At 46.4% G+C, this 23460-nt stretch overlaps 2 protein-coding genes and 1 long non-coding RNA gene across 28 annotated transcripts in view; 1 reads left to right on the top strand and 2 right to left on the bottom strand.

The window, feature by feature from the left end:
- Positions 1 to 23460, bottom strand: part of LOC119453864 (gastrula zinc finger protein XlCGF7.1-like) — a 310713-nt gene that overhangs the window by 91407 nt on the left and 195846 nt on the right. The window lies entirely within an intron of this gene.
- Positions 1 to 23460, bottom strand: part of LOC119454535 (gastrula zinc finger protein XlCGF7.1) — a 455522-nt gene that overhangs the window by 294166 nt on the left and 137896 nt on the right. For 2 of the 17 annotated variants that reach the window (XM_049667028.1, XM_049667026.1), the window contains exons 1-2: positions 13539 to 13616; positions 12344 to 12451 (exon numbers count right to left, since the gene is read on the bottom strand). Coding sequence is in view for 11 of the 17 variants with exons in the window: in XM_049667037.1 (XP_049522994.1) it covers positions 8072 to 8281; positions 12062 to 12116 (265 nt within the window). In the remaining 6 variants the exon portion in view is untranslated. The other 15 variants (XM_049667037.1, XM_049667036.1, XM_049667029.1 and 12 more) reach the window with 12 other exon arrangements.
- Positions 1 to 23460, top strand: part of LOC125945276 (uncharacterized) — a 395992-nt gene that overhangs the window by 293430 nt on the left and 79102 nt on the right. The gene's annotated exons all lie outside the window — the stretch shown is intronic.

Genomic DNA, 23460 nt, shown 5'->3' with positions numbered 1-23460 from the left:
AAAAAAAAAAACGCAATGCTGTGATGGCTACTTTTCGAGAGATCTGAGACAGCATCCATACAATCGGGAGATGTGAGAACAATTTGGGAGGCTCCCGGACAATTCGAGAGAGTTGGCAAGTATGGTACTACAAAAAATAATTACGAAAACCTACAAAAAGTGGCACATTTTCCCACGGTAACGAAAGAGTTAAGCAATGGCTCATACCCGCGTAAATGCAGCCTCCTCATTTACGACGACAGAAGAGAAGTGAAATTCTAGGCTGGAATGATGAGTGGCAACGGAGCCAGCTGTGGAAGAAGACGACGAACGTGTGAGCAGTGGCACGAGCGCATTCGTGCGGTTGCACCAACTCTTTCCTCTTCAGGCGCACACTACGTCACGCACTACGTCATACACTTACAGAGACATCGTTTTGGACACAGGTGGCCATTAAAACGAGCTCCAACGTGAGTGGCGATATGAGTTTGGTTTTGTTGTTGGTTCTTTCACTTTTTTTTTCAGTTTTCCCGCGCGGACACCATATAATCTCGTATCCTAACCATGGAGAGCTTCGCTGTAAAAAGACATTTCACCCCATGATCGCTCTTCACCGTCTGTTTCACAGGTACATTTATATCAATATATTTCACTGTCTGCCAATTCATGCATTGTGCATACGTCACAACACCTTCACAACACGCTCAGTTTCATGTGCTGTGCATGGTAAAACGCAGGTATTTAACTCATCATCACTGCCAAACGCCCTATCGCACATTGGAACAATCTTCCGGACCACACCGCATCCATGTCAAACTGCTAAACTTTTCGTGATAACCTGAATTGATATTACTGTACAGTAGAACCACGCTGATACGTTTTTCACGGGACTGCAAAAAAAAAAAAAAAAAAAACGCAAGAGCCGCAAAACGCAAGAGCCGAGAAACAGGACAAATTGAGAAATTACAGTGTTGAACTTCACACACACGCAATTTTATTTTAATTCTTCCGTGTAAAACAAAAGTCGTAGTTTTGCCCGAAAGCTGAAGCATCGATTGCGATAGCAAATTAGTTCACAGCTATACAAACTAAGGATAGTAGTTTTATCATTCGTAAAACTTGTAAACATTCATTTAATAGCTATAGTAACAAGCATGGTGTAAGCGCGCACAGGCAAACATGAACACATTTCGCTCGATGAGCGCGAACACGCGCTGTCAAACGCTGGCACGAGGAAGCGCTGCAGCAGCACCGAGCGATGTGACCTTTGCTCTGTTTATCACTTCAACGCAAACTTATAAAGGGGTTTTATATGCCAAAACCATGGTCTCATTATGAGGCACGCCGTAGTGAGGGACTCCGGAATAAATTAGACCACCTGGGGTTCTTTAACGTGCACCTAAACCTTAGGGGATGGGTGTTTTTTCATTTCGCCCCCATCGAAAAGTGGCTGCCGTGGCCGAGATTCGATGCCATGACCTCGCGCTGAGTAGCCCAACACCATAGCCACTGAGCAACCACGGCGGGCTTCAACGCAAACTGAGTGTCGAGAACACACAGCACGTACAAAGCCACGAGCCGCCGACGCACCTACACCGCCTAGACTTTGCCCAACGCAGTTTGCTTTCAAGATATGGCCGGCGCGCAGTATGCAGTTGATGCCAGAGTACAATGCCGCCTGCTATCCCTCCCTCCCTCGCCAGTTCCTCGAGCATGTCATTCTTAATGCCATGCAATTGCCTCGCCAATGAATGGGAGGGTTAGGGGACAAATTGAATAGTGTAAAAATTGTTCACTGCGACATCGTCGGCATTACGTCAGAAAAATCGGACAAGGCACTTTATAGCATCCGAAACTTCCAATTATAATTGTAGATTGGTCATACAAGAGAGGAGCACGGAGTCTTGCTTGGTGCCAGCGTGATAGCTCGCAGCTGAGTGAGAAGCGATGCTATCCTATTGCCTAAGCAGCCTGCACGCGGTGGTGTGGAAGGTATTCAAAATAGACAAGAGTCCAAGAATAAAAGAGCGGTACAATCCAGGCTTAATTGGGGAGGCTTGACTAAGTCTACCGCAAAGTTCACGCAGCTGCTGGTCGACGCCATGCCGCTTTCAATGGTGCAGAGAAACATGGTGCTTGAGGATTAAGTTTTGTTTTCAAAAACCCGAGCAACCCTTTCGCCACAGGGTGGGCGCAGATTTCTCATATTTTGCTGAAAAGTAGCAGGATGTAGTGGGGTTCGGCGCAGCGATAGCATCACTGTGTGGATACCCAGGCTAAGTGGCTTTTCCAGTTTTTTTTTTTTTTTTTGGAAACCATTTGTTTCGGCATCTGCAATTCTCAATGCTTTATCAAAATGATTTAGCTAAAAACACACTCTAACTGTCGAAAAAAATTATTTCGTCAGCACAGATAGCAAGAAAGCATAACGTAATCGCACAGAAACACCAGATTTCACGGAGCCATCTCTAGTCTTTCCCGCCAATGAGCGCTGCCATCTCGGTTTTGTTCGAAAGCTCAAAGTTCCTCCTTTTCGTCCCTGCACTCCTCGCCTACGATGGCCGCATAGGAAGAGCGTATGCAAAAAAAGAATCAGGGGCTGGTCTGATGATGTTTGTGTTGCAAGCAGCCCTGCAATTGGCTCGTTCTGCCAGCACGCTGAGGTGCCTTATGATTGGCTGTTGCTACGGCAATAGCACAACGGCGCTGCAGGCACCCATTTCCTTGCTGATCACACTACGATTTCAAGCAGCAGTTATTCGGCGCTTGTTTTAAGAAGTTCGAAACCGGACTCGCGTATGGAAAGCAATGCGCTACCGCTGTCTTAGCATATGCCGAGAAAGAGGAAGCATTTGTCGCAAGGATCAGACGAGCCGGCAGTTTAGCTCTAGCAAAGCAAAGCCTTGTGTCACGGACTACAAAACAATGCAGATGTCTCGCGCGTGCCATTTTACTGAGCTAACCGCACAGGACCGTACAGGGTGCCCAGGCACTTGTTCTCGCGGCTCTCCGCACAGCCGCAGGTAATTGCAGTCTAACCCAGTTAAGAGACTAGGTGCATCTACAGTAAAACCTCGATAATTCGAAGGTCGCCGGACCGCGAAAATTCTTCGAATTAAGCGGATTTTCGAATTAACCGAAATGAATAATAAAAAAAAAAAGAAAACAAGCAAGAACTTGCCGCAAACAGAAATCACCTTTATTTTCCATGTCCGAGAAAAATTACTCAAAGTAATCACCGATGCGGGATTACTTGGCGCGCTGGTTCGCCGCCCCTAGTGCCATGCTCTCCAGCTGGCTCAAAAAACGTAGCATACAAATATCACCCGCACTGCGCTCAACAAAGTTGCGGACGATGTTCACGGAATCGATAACTGCCGAGAAAGCGGGCGTGGTGGTGCTTGACTCCAAAAATTTTGACTTGCTGGATATTCCGGACTTCAAAAATGCACCATCAGGGTTCCCATTGAGGTCATGCATTTTCGCACCCAATTTTTCGGACGAATTGATACCCCAAAGTTCGATTTTGCGGACTAAATCGCTCTTTCCTAGCCGCGCTACCCAATCTTGGAGGCCGCCATGTTGGATTTTGCACTGGCTTGAATTCCAGTGGCTCGCTGTATAGCCTCCAAGATCAGAACGCGCGCTATCAATAGAGACCTCGCGCAATCCTCCAGTCTCAGAGGCATGTCATCGTTGCAACATTTATTGTGGGATCTTTTTTTTTTTTTTTTTATTGCGACAGTAATTATATGGACACTTCAAGCGGATTTTCGCCGTCGGCGTCGCCGCCCTGAGGATCCATACAAAGTCCAAGGGCGATAAAATCATCGCCACGCGCCCGCCGTATGTGCGAGTGACAGCGGCGCGCGGGGGACGCGCGCTTTCATGGAGAGCGAACGCAAGGAGGAGGCGACTTCCTCCCTCGTGCGAAAGGCCGTGGCGGTGGGGGGGGGGACTTCTACTCTTCTAACAACTGCGTACTTAGCGCCGGAGCGGTTTCTCGCGCGCAGCGTATCTTGAAAGCGATCTCCAGACGGCTCTGACCTTTCGTATGGGCTGTGCTCTCGCCGCTCAGTTTCCGTTGCAGCGATAGACCGCACGAACCTTCGCTCACTGTGGGCTGCGGCGGCCGCGCTCGCTCGTGCGCGCTGACACCACGCGTGTTATTTCAGTGAGTTTTTTTCTTTTTTTCTCTCAAGTTTCGGTTGCTATTTTGAACGTGGCGTGTACACCGAGCAGATGTCTCGGAGACCCATGTCTCAGTGATCGGCGCTACCTCCCGTACCTTCGCGAGAGCTAAGCGGTGCGAAGCTCGTTTCTTGGGCGAACTCCGTTGGCGGAGATCGCCAGCGCGGTGGCGTTCGTGTCGACTGTACACGGAGACGACGTTATTGCTGCGCAAATCCAAGCAAGTCGATCCTCTCCAAGCGTAGTATGAGGCAGGGCATTATTAAAGATTTTTTTAAAGCCGCACTAATGACTTTTTTTTTTGGCCGAACGAGTTTTCCGGACTACCGTATTTTCCGGAGTATAAGACGCGGTTTTTTTCTGAGTTTTTCTTTGGTGCGACTTATACAAAGGTGCGACTTATATATCTTTTTTTTTCCCCTTTCACTCTCGAAATTGTTTCCTTATTTTTTTTTTAAATTGCGGCAACGAATGTCAGGTTGTTGAGTGAGCAGTTGAAGCCAGAACAAGAAGATTCAGGTCGCAAAACACCGAACGCACTGAAAAATAAAAGGGGGAGGCGAGGGGGTCGCCGGGGTAATGGCTGCTGTACTTCGCACAAGCTACTAAAACAACCAATAAATTTCGTACTTGCGAGCCACGAAGTTATTTTTCTTTTTGTTTTAATATTATTTTGGCCTTTTAGTATGTTCTTTGCCATTCTTTGCCATTCTTTGCCCATCGTGTGTGTGCGGTCTGTGGCTGTTCTGTCGCCATCTTCGCTTGTGCGGCTCGTTTCACAAGTGCGTATTCGTTTCTCTGGTTCCACCATGCCGCCTCGGCAATCGCGCAAGAGCTACACAGCAAAGTTCAAGTTGACAGCGGTTGAGTTTGCGCTTGAAAATGGTAACCGTGCCGCTGGGCGACACTTTGGTGTGAGTGAAAAGATGGTGCGCGACTGGCGCAAGTCGGAGGAGAAGCTGAGGGCTATGAGAAGCACGAAGAAAGCTGACCGAGGATTGAAAGCCCGATGGCCTGAACTTGAAGCCCGCCTGCGCGCGTGGGTATTAGAACAACGTGCGGAAGGCAGGGGATTGTCAACTGTGCAGTTGCGCCTGAAAGCGTGCACGTGGGCTCAAGAGATGGGAAGCTGTTGGTTTTGCCGGTGGAACTTCTTGGTGCTTCAGATTTATGAGGCGCAACTATTTGAGCATCAGAGCGCGCACAACGCTTTGCCAAAAGCTGCCCGAAGACTTCGCCGAAAAGTTGGATAACTTCAAGGCGTTCGTGAAGAAGCAAGTGGAGGAAAATGAGATCGCGGAGAAGCACATTGTCAACATGGACGAAATTCCATTGACATTTGATATTCCGATGGGACGAACTGTTGCGGAAAAGGGTGACAAGTCGGTGCTGCTGCGAACAACAGGACATGAAAAATCGAATTTTACGGTTGTCCTTGCATGCTGCGCCGACGGAACCAAACTGCCACCGATGCTCATATTTAAGCGGAAGACACTGCCAAAGGACAGCTTCCCTTCAGGTGTCCTCATCCAAGCGAATGAAAAGGGATGGATGGACGAAAGCATGATGAGCATTTGGCTTGACAGGTGTTTTGTTAAACGACCAGACGGCTTTTTCCATGTAAAAAAAAGTCTGCTCGTCATGGATAGTATGCGTGCGCATATTACCGACTCAACACTGCGGAAGGTAAAGGCTGTCAACTGCACGCCTGCAGTCATTCCAGGTGGTATGACGAAGATTCTGCAGCCTTTAGACATCTCCGTCAACCGCAGCTTCAAAGCTGTACTGCGGCGTTTGTGGGAAGTTGGATGACTGAGGGCGAACATAGCTTTACGGCCACTGGACGCATGAGACACGCGACGTATGGCGAGGTGGCAAAGTGGGTCGACGAAGCGTGGGCTACCGTTTCTGTGTCGACGATAACTGCAGGCTTTCAAAAAGCTGGCCTTGTTGCTTCAGCGCCTGCTAGCGATTGTGACAGCAGCAACTCTGAAGATGACGATGTCTCTGCAGCCCTGCCTAGTGAAGTGGCCGAACTGTTCGACAGCGCATCGGAGGACGAGGCCTTTGACGGTTTTGAATAACGCGCAATGTATAATAAATCTTTTTTGCTGCTTACAAGAATTAACTGCATTCTTGCCGTAACTTGTGGCACCTTGACTGACGCGTTAGGGGGATTCGGTTGATCCGGAATAGGTAAGTACATTGCATCTGAAACGGAGTGCATGCCGCGTCACGGTTAGTTGTGCTGATCGTGCGGAAAGGGGTGCGTCTTATACTAGGGTGCGACTTATGTATGAATTTTTCATGAAAACATGCTTAAATAGAGGGGTGCGTCTTATACAAAGGTGCGACTTGTAATCCGGAAAATACGGTATTTTGCAGTCCCCACGAGCTCGGAAAATCGGTTGGCGACTGTACGGAGCGCCCTAACCTAACCGCCGCACGTTGCTACTAGCCGGAAACTTCGAATTATCCGAATAGAGCCGCACGGGCCTTTCAAATTATCCGGTAGAATTTGCATTGAGAATGACGGGACCGCTCAAATTCTTTGAATTAACCGAAATTTCGAATTAACCGAGTTCGAATTATCGAGGTTTTACTGTATAACATCCCCATTAGAGGAGGAAAATGCATTCGCAGCACTTAGAAACGTGAACAACATGGGACTGTGTCCGCGATATGAAATTCGTGTTGAACATGACGTGGGTCTCGTGCGCATATCATCGACCACGGCAAGTTTTGAAGCGCAAATGCTGCTTTCGTGCTTTCATAATGAAAGCCATTACAGACAAACACGGAATTTGCCCATTTTTATATAAAAAAGAAATCTAATGGAGGTGCCTCCCGTTTAACTGAAACTATTTAATACCTTCAGTTTCATCGTGTTCATCAAAAGCTGCGCTTCATTCTAAAGCCTTTATCATAAGTTCGAGAGATAGAATTTCCAACACTTGCAAAACTTTGAATGTCAGTGCTGTTTTTTTTTTTTGTGAAAGCCTCTGACTTACGGAAGTTTTGAAGATGTCTCCATAAACAAATTTAAATGAACTTGGTAACATTTATTTATAACCTTGATAAATTGTAATTAGGTGACATGTAAGCTAATTACAGTAAGGCAATTTTGCATCTACAACTTCAAAAATTATTTTGATCAATAAAATAACCTTGAAACCTTTGAAAATAACTACATCTTTCTGAAAAATAACTTTTCGAACAACAAGTTACTATAACAACCCGTAAGAAATTACCTAAATGCAATATGGCATTTTGTCATATCATCTTATCATGATGAGATATTTTAAATCTGTTTGCACATTTGAAGTTCCTGTTTAATAATGCACCTGCTTGCCATATTTCAGTTGATAAATAAAAAAACCTTTTTAGGACCCTCGTCCCCTTTAACAGAAGTCTAATAGCTGGAAGACGGCAAAGGTGGTTCTAGTCCATAAATCAGGTAATGTGCCGTCCCCCTGAGAACTGAGTAGGTTAAGTGCATTCAAGCATTTTGTTTGAATCTTATTCACCTCAAACATGGGGGTCGACTTACATTCCGCATTGATCTATATTCATGTTTTTACACTAATACACAGATTTAGGCATAACTAAGAGACTCACTGGGTGTAACATTACCGTAGAACAACCTAAGGGCTACAAGAACACCAGAACAAGAGGGCTCTGGATTAAGCTCTATCACCCAAGGTGCTTCAATGTGCTCAGTTGAGCAGTATATTTGAATTTTGCCCCAATCACAGACATGAATCACAAACCTGCTAATTTGTCCGTAGTGGAAGAATGTCACACACACTTAAAAAGGTTGTATCAAGCTAGGCAGACTTCGTCATTTACAAGGAACTCACACAAACAAGCAAAAGAAAGAGAAGTGCCGGTCACTGCCCACCTGAGGTGTAACTTGACTGATCCACAGTCTCTGTAGTCTGCACGCTCCTCGACTCCCTCCCTGCTTTGAAGGAACACTCGACAGACTTGTCAGCCAGAGGCAAGCTGTACTGCGTGCCAACCTCGACCTGACTGATGACCTTTGAATGGGTGGGGCATGCCGTTTTGGCAAAAGTGATGCATTCACCAAGGCTCATTGCATTTGTGAGGCCTGCAGGAAATAATTGGAGTGATTGTAGTCCTGTTACAGCATCGAGAGCAAGAGGCAAACAATATATAATAAATGAAGGGAAACTTTCCAATGCATTGCCATGGAACACAAAATAACCCTTTGGCTCAGTATTCCAAAAGTGCTACAAGGGGGCAATCCACACTGAATACTAAAAAGCAGGGCAACCTTTTTCTGTACGAGATTTACCACAGCAGAACATATCTCAAACTCTTTTTTTCATTTCATCATTTTAAAGCTATTGTTGGAGTCCGAGTGAAGCAAAATGATTAAATGATTTTAAGGTAATTGCCATCAGCCTATTTAATGATCCCCAATTGCCCCATGTCTCGTGCCAGCTGATACCATCTTATGCTTGCAAATTTTCTATTTCATAACGCTACCTAGTTGTCTGCTGCACATCAGTTCCATTGGTACCCATTCAGTAGCCACGATAGACCGTCGGTGACCTGCTCTACACATTACATTGCCTGCTTAAGTTCACTTTTAATGCAATAGCATTCTTTAAGGACTTGACCCAGTTAGCAGTAGGTCTGTATGTATGCATGTCAGTATCTATGTCTGCACCTAACCTCTTTCCCACCAACTTGGGTCACTGTGTAGTTTACGGTCAAATGGGTAGAGCATCTGCTGCTGTGCTGAGGGAAATGGGTTCAAAACCAACCATTAGTCTTGGGTCACTGAGCATGTAATATTGGGTATGTGCTGCTCTTGAACAAACTTCTTTGAACCCAAGTTGGGTCACTGGTGATGTGCTGCTCTTCAATGACTCTTGGCGGCCTCTCCGAGTGATCTGCAATTACCCCATGTCTTGTGCTACCCAATTTCCGAGATGTACCTGCAAATGTCTCAATTTCATCCCACCTAACTTTCTGCCATCCTCGACCGTGCTTTTCTTTCCTTAGCCCCCATTCTGTAACTCAAACAGACCACCGGTTACATGGCCTGTCCAGTTTCATTTTTTCCTCTTAATGTCAACTAGAATGTCAACTACCCCTGTTTGCTCTCAGATCCACACCGCTCTCTTCCTGTCTCTTCAGGTTACACTTAACCACCTTCTTTGTTTTATCGCTCGTTGCGCGGTCCCTAAATTGTTCTCATGCATCTTTGTTAACCTCGAAGTTTCTGCACCATCTATTAGTACTGGCAGAATTTAATTATTTCTACAGAATTATTTATAAATTAATTATGAATACAAAAGGGCTTGCATAAATACTTTTAAGAACAAAAAGTGCACACACTGAATTATATATCCCAGTTCAGCACTTGTGGAGTAATCAGCATCGAAGCAATCACCGCTCGACTCACATGCAGCAGAGCAACCTGTGTGCACGGCCATAGCAAAATCGAATCGTGCATATGAGAACATGCAAGAAAACCCAATGATTGTGCACCCGTCACAAAAACCATAAGAGTCAGATACTTGCAGCAATCCTTTGTCCCATTGCGAACACGGGGCAATCAGTTTTCACAATTCTCCAGAAAAGAAACACAGGCGTGGCAGCACTGTTCATATACGGCGACATCACTTGTATTTACCAGTGCCTACCCGTGAGCAATAAACCAGCAAGCATCTAGCGGTGACCTTAATGTTACACCTATCAGATTTCATTTCATCGCTCCTTGCATGGTCTACAACTTCTCAGGCCTCCTTGTTAACCTCTGTGATATTACCCATATACAGTGGAACCCAAATTATATGACTTCGAAAGGGCCACCCAAAACTGTCGTATAATCCGGATGTTGTATAATCGCAAAACTAAGAATATAGGCAGTGACATTGAGTCTTGCCCAACAAACGGGCACAGACCGCCCGAATAAGCCTTCAGTACGAACCTGCACAGCTTCAAAGAAGGTAGCAGAAATTATTTTAAAAGTTACAGTATTTAATCAATTGTAACACGAGCTTTTTCATGATTTCGTTGCATGAATGCAACCCTCGCGTTACACCCAAATAACGGCAAAACTGACTACTTTAAACAAATATTAGTAATCCCGCGATTTTTAGCATTATGTTGGCCACGACCTACTGAACTACAGACCTGCACAGATCTCCCTGCTCCAGCACGCCTGGTCTAGTTCACCCCTTTTGCCGCTAGGGATATAACGTACGAGCAGAGTGGCGCTAGTTATAACCTGTTCGCTGTTGTCTGCGATCTGTTCCAGCACTCATGCCACTATTTCGGCAGCCACAGATCGTTTACATTGTTTTTAAATGCATAAATTCACGAAAATAAAAAAGAAAACAAAATTTGCAAATGATTCCTTCTCATTTCAATCACGAGATACAGTAGGAAGAGCGGTGCAAGAAAGAAAAATGAGTACAGCCGGCAGACGATAACATTTCTTCCCGTTGCCTTCACAGAAGGGGGGAAAATCGGATTGCCAGAAGATTCATAGGATAAAATATAGTACAATGGAGTAATAATGAAATACAATAACAAAGAACTTGATATATTGATATGAAAAAGGAAATTTAAAACAATCACGCAGACGATATGTATACGCAGACCACACACAAACTGCGTGAATCTGCAGACGCTGCAGAAGGCATGTAACTTCAGCCTTGGCTACATGCAGCTTGCTTGAGTTAATTACAGGTGGGATAACGTAAACGATCACATTATGGTATACTGCTGTGTGCCATCATGTAAAGCAGAACACAGCAAGGACTCTAGCATCAGTTTTCACAGTTTCATAAAAGCTTTGCGATGCATATTTGACGGGCCGAACAAACACGTAAACAATCACTCGATCAGTTAGTTTTTTTGTTTTTTCTTGTGTGGAACTGCACAAAATTTCCGCATAATGGCAAACCTAGAAAGAATTCGTGTACTATTTTACGCGTTATTACATACCACTACAATGAGTACACTTAAACAATTTTGACATACTAGCTGTTGTCTTCACAAGAAATTGTAAGAGCAGGCACACACATTCGAACGCCGCCCAGCCGCTCACCGAGTAGCAGACGAACAGGTTATAAAAGCGCCACCTAAGGCCACCGTTTGAACGAAAGTGGGCGCAAGCTGCTCCCATAGAAGCCGGACATCTGTGCAGGTCTGTAGTTCCAGTAGGTCGTGATGTTGGCAACCTATAACTTTACGTCTCGATCCAATCCACAGACAAGTCGACCAAAGTCGGAACTTGTTGGTTGCAATCATAGTTGGAATTGACGCTGTTTTTGCTGTGATGCTGCGATACCGTACAACCGTTTGCGGTTCGACTCTGCTCATTCACGACGTTATGGCGACGTGGCGCATTCGGTATGACGACCGCTTAAAGAGACGATCAATTTTGATCCCGAGGAACTGGGAAAGTACGCCGCAGCATGGTATCGATGTCAACGATTTGCAGGTCCAACGGCAGGCCCTCTTTATATGCGAGGCCAGTTGGAAAGGCTCTGTGGAACTTGAAGCGGCTTGATACTGACCACAAATGAAATGGTTGTGTGGTCTTTTAGGAAGTATTTAAATTTCAAGCAAGCTTAACCGTAAAGATGACTAGATTCCCGGGAGATCACTTTTGGAGATAGTTTCGCTTTCGCAAGACTCGGCTCGTCCTCGCACCAAACCCCTCGAAGTATACGGCAGAGACAATTCACGATAAGCACGCAACTGTGACGGCACACATACCTAATTAATGTGTTCGGTCGATTGGGCTAGAAAAAAATTATTTTAAAAGAGTGCCTATGCTCAGATATCATGGTCAGTCATTGATGCAACCATCACAGGCTATAGAGATTTGCAGCGTGCGCAATACGTTGTGATGAAAGTACACAGAGGGCAAGTGACCAGCCCCGCGAACGGAGAATCATGCGCCGGAACCGTCAGTTGTTGAACCGGAAGCGCCGAGGAGACGACGCGTCCCACGAGCCTTTGGCAGTTTACGCCTCACCTACAGCTTAAATCTCAACAAGCCTTGCCACCTGTATAGCATGATAATGTTGTCATACATCACTGAAACCACCATTAATTAAATACACTTTTACTACAGCAGCACAAGTATTAGAAGAAACAGCAGGCCTTGAGCAAATGGTCATACCAAATTCTGGACTGAGCTGACTAGCAGCAATTAGCACTTGCGGCTATTTGTTATCAACGATGCAGAGACCGCCTAGATCTTCATGGGCACAACAAACATCATCAGAAGCTGTAAACACAGCAGCAGCGAAGTAAAACACATTAGAAAAATGGCTGTACACACGGCCAAGGATATGGGCCTCGTGTACTTCACCCCGTAAATGCCACAAATTGAAACATATGCTTCTAGCGTTACCATGAAAAAGTTGCTTTAGCTGTAAACATCACGACTGTATAGAGTTGGTCTAGGTAGTTCGTAACTGGTATCCAAAAAACAGCACCGACAAAAATTAAAGCAGACACAGTGCCTGTGTCATCTACCTTCTTGGTGTTGTTACAATGTCGATCACTGATAGAAAGTTACGCATATGATACGTGAACAACGAAAGAAACGGCCGTGTGTATAATAGAGCGATGAGCAGCTGATTCGTGCATTTACACATGATTACCTGCTCGCTCACCACGTACACATTGAATGACAACTCCACAGCTCACACAAAAGAGCTGCTAAGAAGCTTGAAGTGAATAGACTGTCACCATCTGAGTGCAACAAATGGAAAGTGCTGACGCACCTGTTTATGGTGGTCAGCACGAGCAGCGAGGAAGGGAAACGAATGCAGCCATGTGTGTGACCACGGCTGGGCACAACAGCACAACCATCCCGTGAGCTCCGCATGAGACGCGTAACCTATAGTCATCTTATAAAGGCGGAGAAAAAAATACCCGCGAGACAGCATTTGCAGCACTAATAGCTCAGCGCATGTGCATGCGTTTTTTCACGACACGACTAAAGAGATGGCAACACACGCATACCTGCTGCACATTTCTAACAATGGTTTCAACTAACGGCAGCGCATGAGAACTGCTGTACAAACGGCGTATCCTGCGATTTCTGCGAGACTGCGGCAACTGTTTCGTGCAAGCTGGCACTCCGAGATCACTTTAAACCGCACGCAAACGCGGTTGCCCCTATCAGCGAAGGAACAGCTGGGTAATCGCACAGAAGTTCTAGCCGTACTCTCACCTTTGCTCCGCATGCGCTGCGGTAGCACCCGCAGCTGGGCAACAAATGTCATCAAGCCCTGGCGCACCGCGATGTCCTGAACTCAAGAGCTTCTAAACAAGTACAAACAACAAAGACACGAGCGACAACACACCTGTGCACGCGAAATTCGCGCGATTAGTGCGGAAGATAAACGGGCCTGCTTGTCGTGAGCAGTCTCGTCACAGAACACCTATATAAACTCTCGTCTCGTAAGAGAGGCGAAGTTGTGCTCATTCGGAACTAGTGGCACTGCGATCGCATCTTTCATCGATTCTGGTTTCGCTTCTGGTTTCGTTTCTGCTTTCACTTCTGTATCAGCGTTGGTATTACCATAGTCCCTCAATACTCAAGCATAGTCCCACAATACTCAAGCTATTAAGGGACTATGGTATTACAAATGGTGTATCCATTTTTTCATTCGATTAACAATTAATCAATTTTTTGAAGCTGTAAACATCGCGACTGTATAGAGTTGGTCTAGGTAGTTCGTAATTGATATCCTAAAAACATCACCGACAAAAATTAAACCAGACAGTGCCTGTCGCACTGTTTCTCTAACGTCTACCTTTTGTACGGTCTATTATACTGCCGGTTGGGCTGCCTTTAGTACTGTCGGTCGTGCTACATTTTTGTTTACCATTGTATGGGTAACTAATGGTTCTTTCGGCTTAGCCACCCTGGTGGCAGTGCAGCGGAAATTACGCCAAACACCCCCAGAGTTTCACGTTTCGCTCCTGCCAGACGAACGTGTGAGCCACGAAACGGATGGATGGATGGATGGATGGATGGATGGACGGACGGAGGAGGCTGACCCCTTTCAATCGGGCGTTGGCATACGTACGCCTCCTAGCCGTGATTAACATATTTTGTACTTTGTTGTGGGTGAAATGTCACCCCTGCCTTGATTTTAGCCACCAATCAGATAACCTCCGTTTGGTTATTATTGCGATAGCAATTATATGGGCACTCAAAGAGGATTTCTGCTGTCGTCGTCGCCGTCGCCGTGAGGTTCCGTATGACGTCAACGGCGACCGCCGCACGCCAGACGCTCTATGTGCGAGTGAAATGCCGCGAGGGACGCGCGCTTTCACGGGGAGCTGAAGTGCTGAAGGGAAGGAGCCAGAACCTAAACGGACAGTTAGAGGTTGGGTTGCGTAAACTCAGAGAAACCTCTGCGAAAGTGCATGTGACCATATGCACAATCCCACATGTCCGGGGCCAGGCTAGCGCGATGGAATGGAGGATGCTTGAGGCTAACCGGGTCATTAGGGGTCTGAGCAGACCACTTGGGTACGGTATAATGGAGGTAAACCGGGAAGTGTACGAGTCTGGCTCCCAGCCTTTTGCTCAGGATGGCATTCACTACAGTGGTGCCACGGGCGGGAGCGTAGGTAGTAGGATAGGGCGAGAAGCTACGGCTTTTTTGGGGGGACCCAGAGCCCTAAGACCACCAGTGTAGACGAAAACGGACCCAGAGAGGCTCCAAGATTCAAGAAACGTAGAATCGGTAGAAGAAATAGACGTAAGCACCAGGGGCAAGGTCATTCTGACATAGGTTACATTAACATGCAAGGTGGCAGGAATAGGCTGAAGTGGGAGGAGATAGACGAGCAACTAAGGCAAGAAAAGCTGATGGTATACGGGTTTGTGGAGAAACATCTTAGGGACATGGAGCAACCTCCCTGTAATCCTGACTATGCATGGGAATATTGCAATAGAACAGAGGGCAGCAGAAAAGGGGGTGGAATTGGTGCATTCATTCATAAATGTATGAACTGGCAAAGGGTCAAACAGGAATGCAAGGAGCATTTATGGCTAAAAGGGAAAGTTGCAGGAGAGCAGACACTCCTTGGCTTTGTATACCTGTGGACAGGAGCAAATGCCAAAGAGGAAAACAAAAAAATGCTGGAATGCATATCAAGTGACATTAATGAGCTAGGAGAAGGGTGCGAGATTATTATACTAGGAGATATGAACACACACGTACATAGAAGACATGGACGGGTACACAGACTCAACAGGCAACATGATGCTGGATATGTGTGAAATGCATGACTTAGTTGTATGCAACAGTACTGAGAAGTGTGAAGGGCACATAACATGGGAGGTAGGGAGCCTGCAGTCGACGATAGATTATGCACTAATGTCACATAGGATGCACGATAGGCTAAATGTAATGAGCATAGACGAATATGGCTCCAGAAGTCTAGGTAGTGATCACAAACGTATTAAGGTGAGCTTTAGAAGGGAAATGAAAGTAGGTAGGAGGCAACATGAACAACCAGGTGGGATATTTTACTCGGAAAAGCAGCTTGAAATAGCAACCCAGCAAATTGAGGAAGTAATTTCAGAGGATACAAAAACAGAATGGACATATGCAAATTTAACAGGACTATTTGAGCTAGAGCTTACTAAGGTACGAGTCAGGACAAAAGGGAACAGAAGACGTAAACCCAAGAGCTGGTGGGATGAGGAGGTTAAGAAGGCCATAGAGAAACGCCAGGAAGCATCCAGGGAACACAGATATTCAAAGCAGAGGGGTGAACCAGAAGCAAATAGCAGAAATAGCAGAATAGTAGGCAGAAAATGGAACAACTTCTTAAACTGTAGAAGGGAAGCATCCAATTTGATCAATGAGAAGATCAGAAGAAAGGGGAGCCAATGGTTGTCAGAAGTAAACAAAAAGGATAGAAAAGCAGCGAAGAAATTTTGGAAACATCTCAACTCCTTGAGTAATAAGACTAGCCTAGAGCAGAGGTTTATAGTTACAGCTCAAGGTGTTCGACTAGAGGGAGATGAGGCAATGGAACATATAAGAACAATGATGACGGAAAAATTTAAAGAACGAAACATAGCATGTGCTCAATCAGGTGAGGATGGACTAGTCAGTGCAGTGGCTCCACTGGCACAAAGCGAGTGGGAAAGGGCAGAGAAGAGGGTTCCTAGTAGCACGTCGACAGGTCCTGATGGCATCCAAATTATGTTGATAAAGACATTGGGCCCAAAATCTAAGAAAGCATTAAGAGAGGCAGTGAGCAAAATGATAATGGACGGTAAAGCCCCTGACGGGTGGACACGGAGCAGGATGAGCATGATATATAAGGGAAAGGGGGACAAAGCCGTCATAAACAACTACCGTCCCATAACAGTGACGTCAGTGGTTTACAGGGTGGTGATGCAGATTATAAAGGACAGACTGCAGGCATGGGTGGAGAGCGAGGAGGTGCTGGGGGAACTACAAAATAGGTTAGAACTACAAAACAAAGAAGGTTAGAAAATAATCTGTTCTCATTGACACAGTGTATTGAAATAGCAGAAAAGGAACACAGGCCCCTATGGCTTGCCTTTCTGGATATCAAGGGAGCCTATGACAGTGTAATCCAAAAGGATTTGTGGGACATACTGGGCACTCTAGAGGTGGAAGATGGAGTAAGAAATCTTTTAAAAGATATCTATAAAAGTAACAGGGTGCTTATAAAATGGGAAAACAAGGTATCTGGGCCTATAGAGATACAGCAGGGGCTTAGGCAGGGGTGCCCTCTGTCACCTCTGTTGTTCATGCTGTATTTACAAGGATTAGAGAAAAAATTAGAGAGGAGCGGACTTGGCTTCAACCTTTCCTATTTCAAGCAGGGAGAATGGATTAAACAGTCATTACCAGGACTGATGTATGCAGATGACATTGTACTTATGGCTGACAGCAAGGAAGACTTGCAGAGATTAATGGACATCTGTGGTAAAGAGGGAGATAGCTTAGGTTTGAAGTTTAGTGAAGAAAAATCGGCAGTCATGACTTTTAATGATAATCAGGGCAGCGAGCATAGGATACAGGAGGTTACGCTGGAGGTGGTGGATAAGTACAAATATCTTGGAGTGTGGATAAACAATGGGGCTGAGTACCTAACGGAACATGAAAAAGATGTGACGGCTAAAGGTAGCAGAAATGCAGCTGTGATGAAAAATAGGGCACTGTGGAATTACAATAGGTACGAAGTGGTGAGAGGGATTTGGAAAGGGGTGATGGTCCCTAGTTTGACTTTCGGCAATGCGGTCCTGTGCATGAGATCAGAGGTTCGAGCAAGGTTGGAAGTTAAGCAGCGAGGGGTAGGTAGACTGGCTCTGGGAGCACACGGAAATACACCAAATCAGGGGGTACATGGTGACATGGGATGGACGTCATTCGAGGGCAGGGAAGCCAGCAGCAAGATAGAATTTGAGGAGCGATTGAGAGAGATGGCAGAAAAGCGGTGGGCAAGGAGAGTTTTCAGTTATTTGTACATGAGGAATGTTGATACAAAATGGAGGAAGCTGACCAGAAAACTGTCAATCAAATATTTGGACTGCAGGAGGGGCTCAAACCAGGAAACAGCGGTTAAGAAAAAGGTTAAGGAAACAGAGAGGGGTCTGTGGAAAACAGGGATGCAGACGAAATCAGCACTGGGCACATACCGAACTTTCAAGCAAGAAATTGCCAAAGAAAATATCTACGATAATTCTAGGGGAAGCTCTTTGTTTTTTGAAGCCAGGACGGGAGTATTGCGGACTAAGATGTACCGAGTCAAGTACCAAGGTATAGACACGTTGTGCTGTGCGTGTGGAGAAGAAGAGGAAACGGCTGAGCACCTCATACTTTTCTGTAAGGGGCTTAACCCTACAGTGCAAGGCAACGGGGCTGATTTTTTCAAAGCATTGGGGTTTAGGGACAGTGAAGGCAAAATAGACTTTAAGCGGGTAGAAATAACCAAACAGAGGTTATCTGATTGGTGGATAAAATTAAGGCAGGGGTGAAATTTCACCCACCCACCACAAAGTACAAATTATGTTAATAGCCATGGCTAGGTGGCGTATGCCACCGCCCGATTAAAGGGTTCAGCCTAGAGCACTGCACGGGCTCGGGCTTACCCGAAAGCCCGGGCCCGGCCCGGCCCGTGGGCCGGGCCGGGCCGGGTAGAGGAGTTTTTTCACGGGCTCGGGTCGGGCTCGGGCACGGCGTGTGCTTTTTGACCCGGGCCCGGGCCGGGCTCGGGTTTTTTGACGCGGGCCCGGGCCGGGCTCGGGCTTTCTGCGAGTTATTCTCGGGCTTCTCAACTCTGAAAAACATGTATTTTTCGGTCTCGGGCCGGGTTCGGGCCGGTTTCGAGTCGGGCTCGGGCCGGGCTTGGGCTTAAGGTAAAGGGGTGGCGGGCCGGGCCGGGCTGGTAACGTAGATTATTTCCGGGCCCGGGCCGGGCTCGGGTCTCGCCATAAAAGTTTTGATCGGGCTCGGGCGGGCCACCCAATGTAAAAACGGGCCCGGGCCGGGCCCGGGCCGCAAAAATCGGCGCGTGCAGTGCTCTAGTTCAGCCTCATCCATCCATCCATCCATCCAGCGAACGCACGGCGGAGAACAAACGCGCGTTCTGCGCGTGCTCCCTGAAGGGATGCAGAATTAAGCGTTTCTTTCGTCCTTTACAATCCCCATATATATATATATATATATATATATATATATATATATATATATATATATATATATATATATAGAGAGAGAGAGAGAGAGAGAGAGAGAACAAACGCGACTTCTTTTGTCGCGCGAAAGGCCGTGGGGTGGACAGGAGGGAGGGAGGGGAGGCGACGTTTAGCTGCGGCACCAAATGCTTATTTATATAGAAACGTTGCGAGGTGAGAAGGTGGTAAAGACTTCCGACGCTGCTCGACGAGTTTCCCGTTCTGATCTCGTCGAAAACCTCCTAGCCGCACCCAGAGGCCCTGGTAACAGTCATCAACGCAGCGCGCGTTCGGTGCGAACGCGGGCAAAACGGCGACGGCGTCGACAACAGTTCTGCGCGTTTATACAGCTGATAAAACTGCCATCATTGCTCCGTATAGCTCTGTACTAAGTTGCTATTGCAGTTGATGCTTTCGGGTGAAACTGTGACACTTTTTCTACCCGCTTAAAGTCTATTTTGCCTCCATTGTCCCTAAACCCCAATGCTTTGAAAAAATCAGCCCCGTTGCTTTGCACTGTAGGGTTAAGCCCTTTATAGAAAAGTATGGCGTGTTGACCCGTTTCCTCTTCCTTTCCACACGCACCGCACAACGTGCGCTGAGCCGGGCTGACCCTCAAGGGCTGCCGAAGATAGCGCTATAACCTTTCCCTTTCCACACGAACCACTTACTAATACTACCTTGGTACTTGACTCAGTACATCTTAGTCCGCAGTACTCCCGTCCTGGCTTCAAACAACAGAGAACTTCCCCTAGAATTATCATAGATATTTTCTTTCGCAATTTCTTGCTAGAAAGTTCGGTATGACTTCGTCTGCATCCCTGTTTTCCATAGACTCCTATCTGTTTCTTTAACCTTTTTCTTAACCGCTGTTTCCTGGTTTGCACCCCTCCTGCAGTCCAAATATTTTATTGAGAATTTTCTGGTCAGCTTCCTCCATTTTGTGTCAGCATTCCTCATGTACAAATAACTAAAAACTCTCCTTGCCCACCGCTTTTCTGCCATTTCTCTCAATCGCTCCTCAAATTCTATCTTGCTGCTAGCTTCCCTTCCCTCAAATGACGTCCATCCCATGTCACCCTGTACCCCCTGATTTGGTGTATTTCCGTGTGCTCCCAAAGCAAGCCTGCCTACCCCTCGCTGCTTAACTTCCAACCTTGCTCGAACCTCTGATCTCATGCACAGGACTGCATTGCCGAAAGTCAAACTAGGGACTATCACCCCTTTCCAAGTCCCTCTCACCACTTCGCACCTATTGTAGTTAGATAGTGCCCTATTTTTCATCAACGCTGCATTCCTGCCGCCTTTAGCCGTTACATATTTTTCATGTCCCGTTAGGTACTCAGCCCCATTGTTTATCCACACTCCAAGATATTTGTACTTATCCACCACCTCCAGCGTAACCTCCTGTATCCTATGCTCGCTGCCCTGATTATCATTAAAAGTCATGACTGCCGATTTTTCTTTACTAAACTTCAAACCTAAGCTATCTCCCTCTTTACCACAGATGTCCATTAATCCCTGCAAGTCTTCCTTGCTGTCAGCCATAAGTACAATGTCATCCGCGTACGTCAGTCCTGGTAATGACTGTTTAATCCATTCTCATTGCTTGAAATAGGAAACGTTGAAGCCAAGTCCGCTCCTCCCTATTTTTTTCTCTAATCCTTGTAAATACAGCATGAACAACAAAGGTGACAGAGGGCACCCCTGCCTAAACCCCTGCTGTATCTCTATAGGCTCAGATACCTTGTTTTCCCATTTTATAAGCACCTTGTTACTTTTATAGATATCTTTTAAAAGATTACTTAATCCATCTTCCACATCTAGAGTGCCCAGTATGTCCCACAAATCCTTTTGGATTACACTGTCATAGGCTCCCTTGATATCCAGAAATGCAAGCCATGGGGGCCTGTGTTCCCTTTCTGCTATTTCAATACACTGAGTCAATGAGATCAAATTATCTTCTAACCTTCTTTGTTTCCGGAACCCATTTTGTAGTTCCCCCAGCACCCAGCACCCAGAGAGGGGGGGGGGGGCGAGCCCCCCCTCCCTCCCCAGGCGATACCGGCGCCCTGCTCGTAAAATGTCATTACCAGAGTCCTGTTACCTAAACCGTTTACGGTTTCTTTTGAATTGCCTCTACATTTTCCCTTAAAATGTCATTGTGGCGCAAAGGTAACTGCATCATTGGTGACGCGGACATGCACGGCTTTTATTCATTATTTCGCTTTATTTCTGAAAATCCTGGCAATAGGAAAACAAGCGCATTAGAAGCACCAACGGCGGCTCCCTCATTCGTATTTTTTCACTTCACCACGTTAATTTAATTTCCAGTGTGAACACCATGCACATACATTGTATTTTAATGTGTACCGAGGACAAAATTTATTATATTTTGGAGAAAGAGGTAGTCAGCTAACAATTATTTCTAATGATATGGATAGACTATGTCAATGGAATCAATATGTTGCTGTATGTTCAACTCGCTGCACTTTTTTGACAGTGAAAAAGACCTGCAGACTTCAGTGACCCCTTCGACCGAGACTTTTATCAACAGTGTGTGAAACGCACGTGAATGATATGTGTCTCAGCATTGCTTCTCTTTCCTGTGGGTAATGCTAGCGACGCACATGAAAAAAAACTTATAATAATTTGGAACATTTATTTGGGATGAAAATATTCCAACGTGCATGCAGAGGCCATAAATATATATAAATAACTTAGTAACCGAAGTGAGACCAAGCTGGATTCACTCGAAATCAGAATAAATAGCAGTCATGCGCAGCAAAGCTTCTACTACGACTCAGAAAAAAAAAGGAGGCTGCAGTTTTGCCGGAAAGGTGAACGCGAAGCATAAGAGAATTACACGAGAAAAATTCTTCCCGTATAAATCCGCGTAAGAGCCGCACCCCCAGCTTGAAAGCAAATATTATTTTTTTTTTCCAACCTAGGAGCAATCGCGTTCAGCGCGATTCAGATCGCGCTCCACTGCGAATTTTCTCGCGCAGCGTACTTTCGCGCGTCGCAACTATAAAAAAAAGTCGGTTATAACTTAAGAAGACAAGAGAGACGCCCCGCCCTGACCACTGAAGCGCAGCAGCCGATTTCCACCGCGACTGAAGAAATAGTCCCGCTGACGCGACTCGGCCCATGGTGCTCGAAGAGCGGGCTGCCATGTCCTAAATCGCTGGGTCCCCGGCCGTCCGGCTCATGACGTCAGTGTAGAGTGCGCGCCCATTGGTGGATGCATGCTCGTGTGCATCCACCTTTGAGGGGCAAATGCCGCTGCCTTCTAAAGTAGTACACGACTATAGATGGCGAGACGAGGCGATCGCAGAGGTTTACGGCGGATTTCATACTCGTAGTTGGAAAAATTAGATAAAATGGCCCGGTTCCTTGTAAGGCTCGTCAAAATTGCGGCAAAAAAGTGCGGCCCTCACACGAGTCTGTACGTTGGTTATATCACCTATATGAATTGTAGTAACATTTACTCACTACAAACAACGTTCAATGCACGGACCATGTAAACCTGTAAATATCCCGCTGGATGACCACGAGCAGTCGCTATCACAGCGCTGGCATTATGATGAACGCCGGCAGCGGGGGCCAACAGTTCGTACAGCCATGCGATTCACCGTAACACCGAAAATTAGATTCATCATCATCATCTGCATATTTTTATGTCCTCTACAGGACGGCCTCTGTCAGCGATCTCCAATTACCCCTGTCTCTTAACTTAGGCTATGCGATCTGCAACACTTGGGGCGCGGAAAAACAGCCTAAGAAGGAAGACAGCGCACATGAAGTTAGCAGCCATCCCTGCTCGCCCTTGCTCATTGCACCCCCCAATGATTACCAACTGGATACGGCGGCACGCGGGCCGTGTAAGCGTCAACCGCGCACCGTAATTTGCAGCTGCGGCAGGGCTAGATGAGAAGACGCGTGCTCTCCTCCCCATGCGCGCATTTGATCACGTGACCTCCAACTAACCCGAATATTGAGCGCGTGGGAGGATGATCCATCAAGTGTTTCGGCTCAGCGTTACGGGGCTTTTTTTCGCACCCGTAGTGTATGGGTCGCTCACTCATATGAATTTTGGACTTTATACGGAATATCATGGCGACGACGACAGCGAAAATTTGCCTGAAGTGTCGATACAATTGCTGTCGCAATAAAAGCACAAACAGAAAACAGACGTCGAGCTCACTTCTATACCGCTGCTGCGGACGTTGCAATGTGCACCGGCTACAAACACAGCATGATCACCAACTACAAAACCAATAGTGGGCACCTCGCTTATCGGTACTTCGCCAAAACCCGTCTGACGCTGAAAGGGAAGCGTATTTTCCATCGTATAAGCACCAGGAGAAACATAACACTATACTCGCGCGGGGAGACAGCGCACGCGAAGGGACCAGCCATCTCGGACGGCCCAAGCTTGAACTCAGCGCAGATTAACTCCTAAATGAAGCCCGTGAACCACATAAGTATGGCAGAGGCCGGAAAAGTAGAAGTTGAGGACCCATGTGTTCTAGCCGCTAGGCGAA

The sequence above is a fragment of the Dermacentor silvarum genome, chromosome 5 (assembly GCF_013339745.2).
Source record: "Dermacentor silvarum isolate Dsil-2018 chromosome 5, BIME_Dsil_1.4, whole genome shotgun sequence".
In the NCBI taxonomy this organism is placed as follows: Eukaryota; Metazoa; Arthropoda; class Arachnida; order Ixodida; family Ixodidae; genus Dermacentor; species Dermacentor silvarum.
The sequence above is the reverse complement of the archived record's forward strand: the minus strand, read 5'-3'. Positions and strand labels throughout refer to the sequence as shown.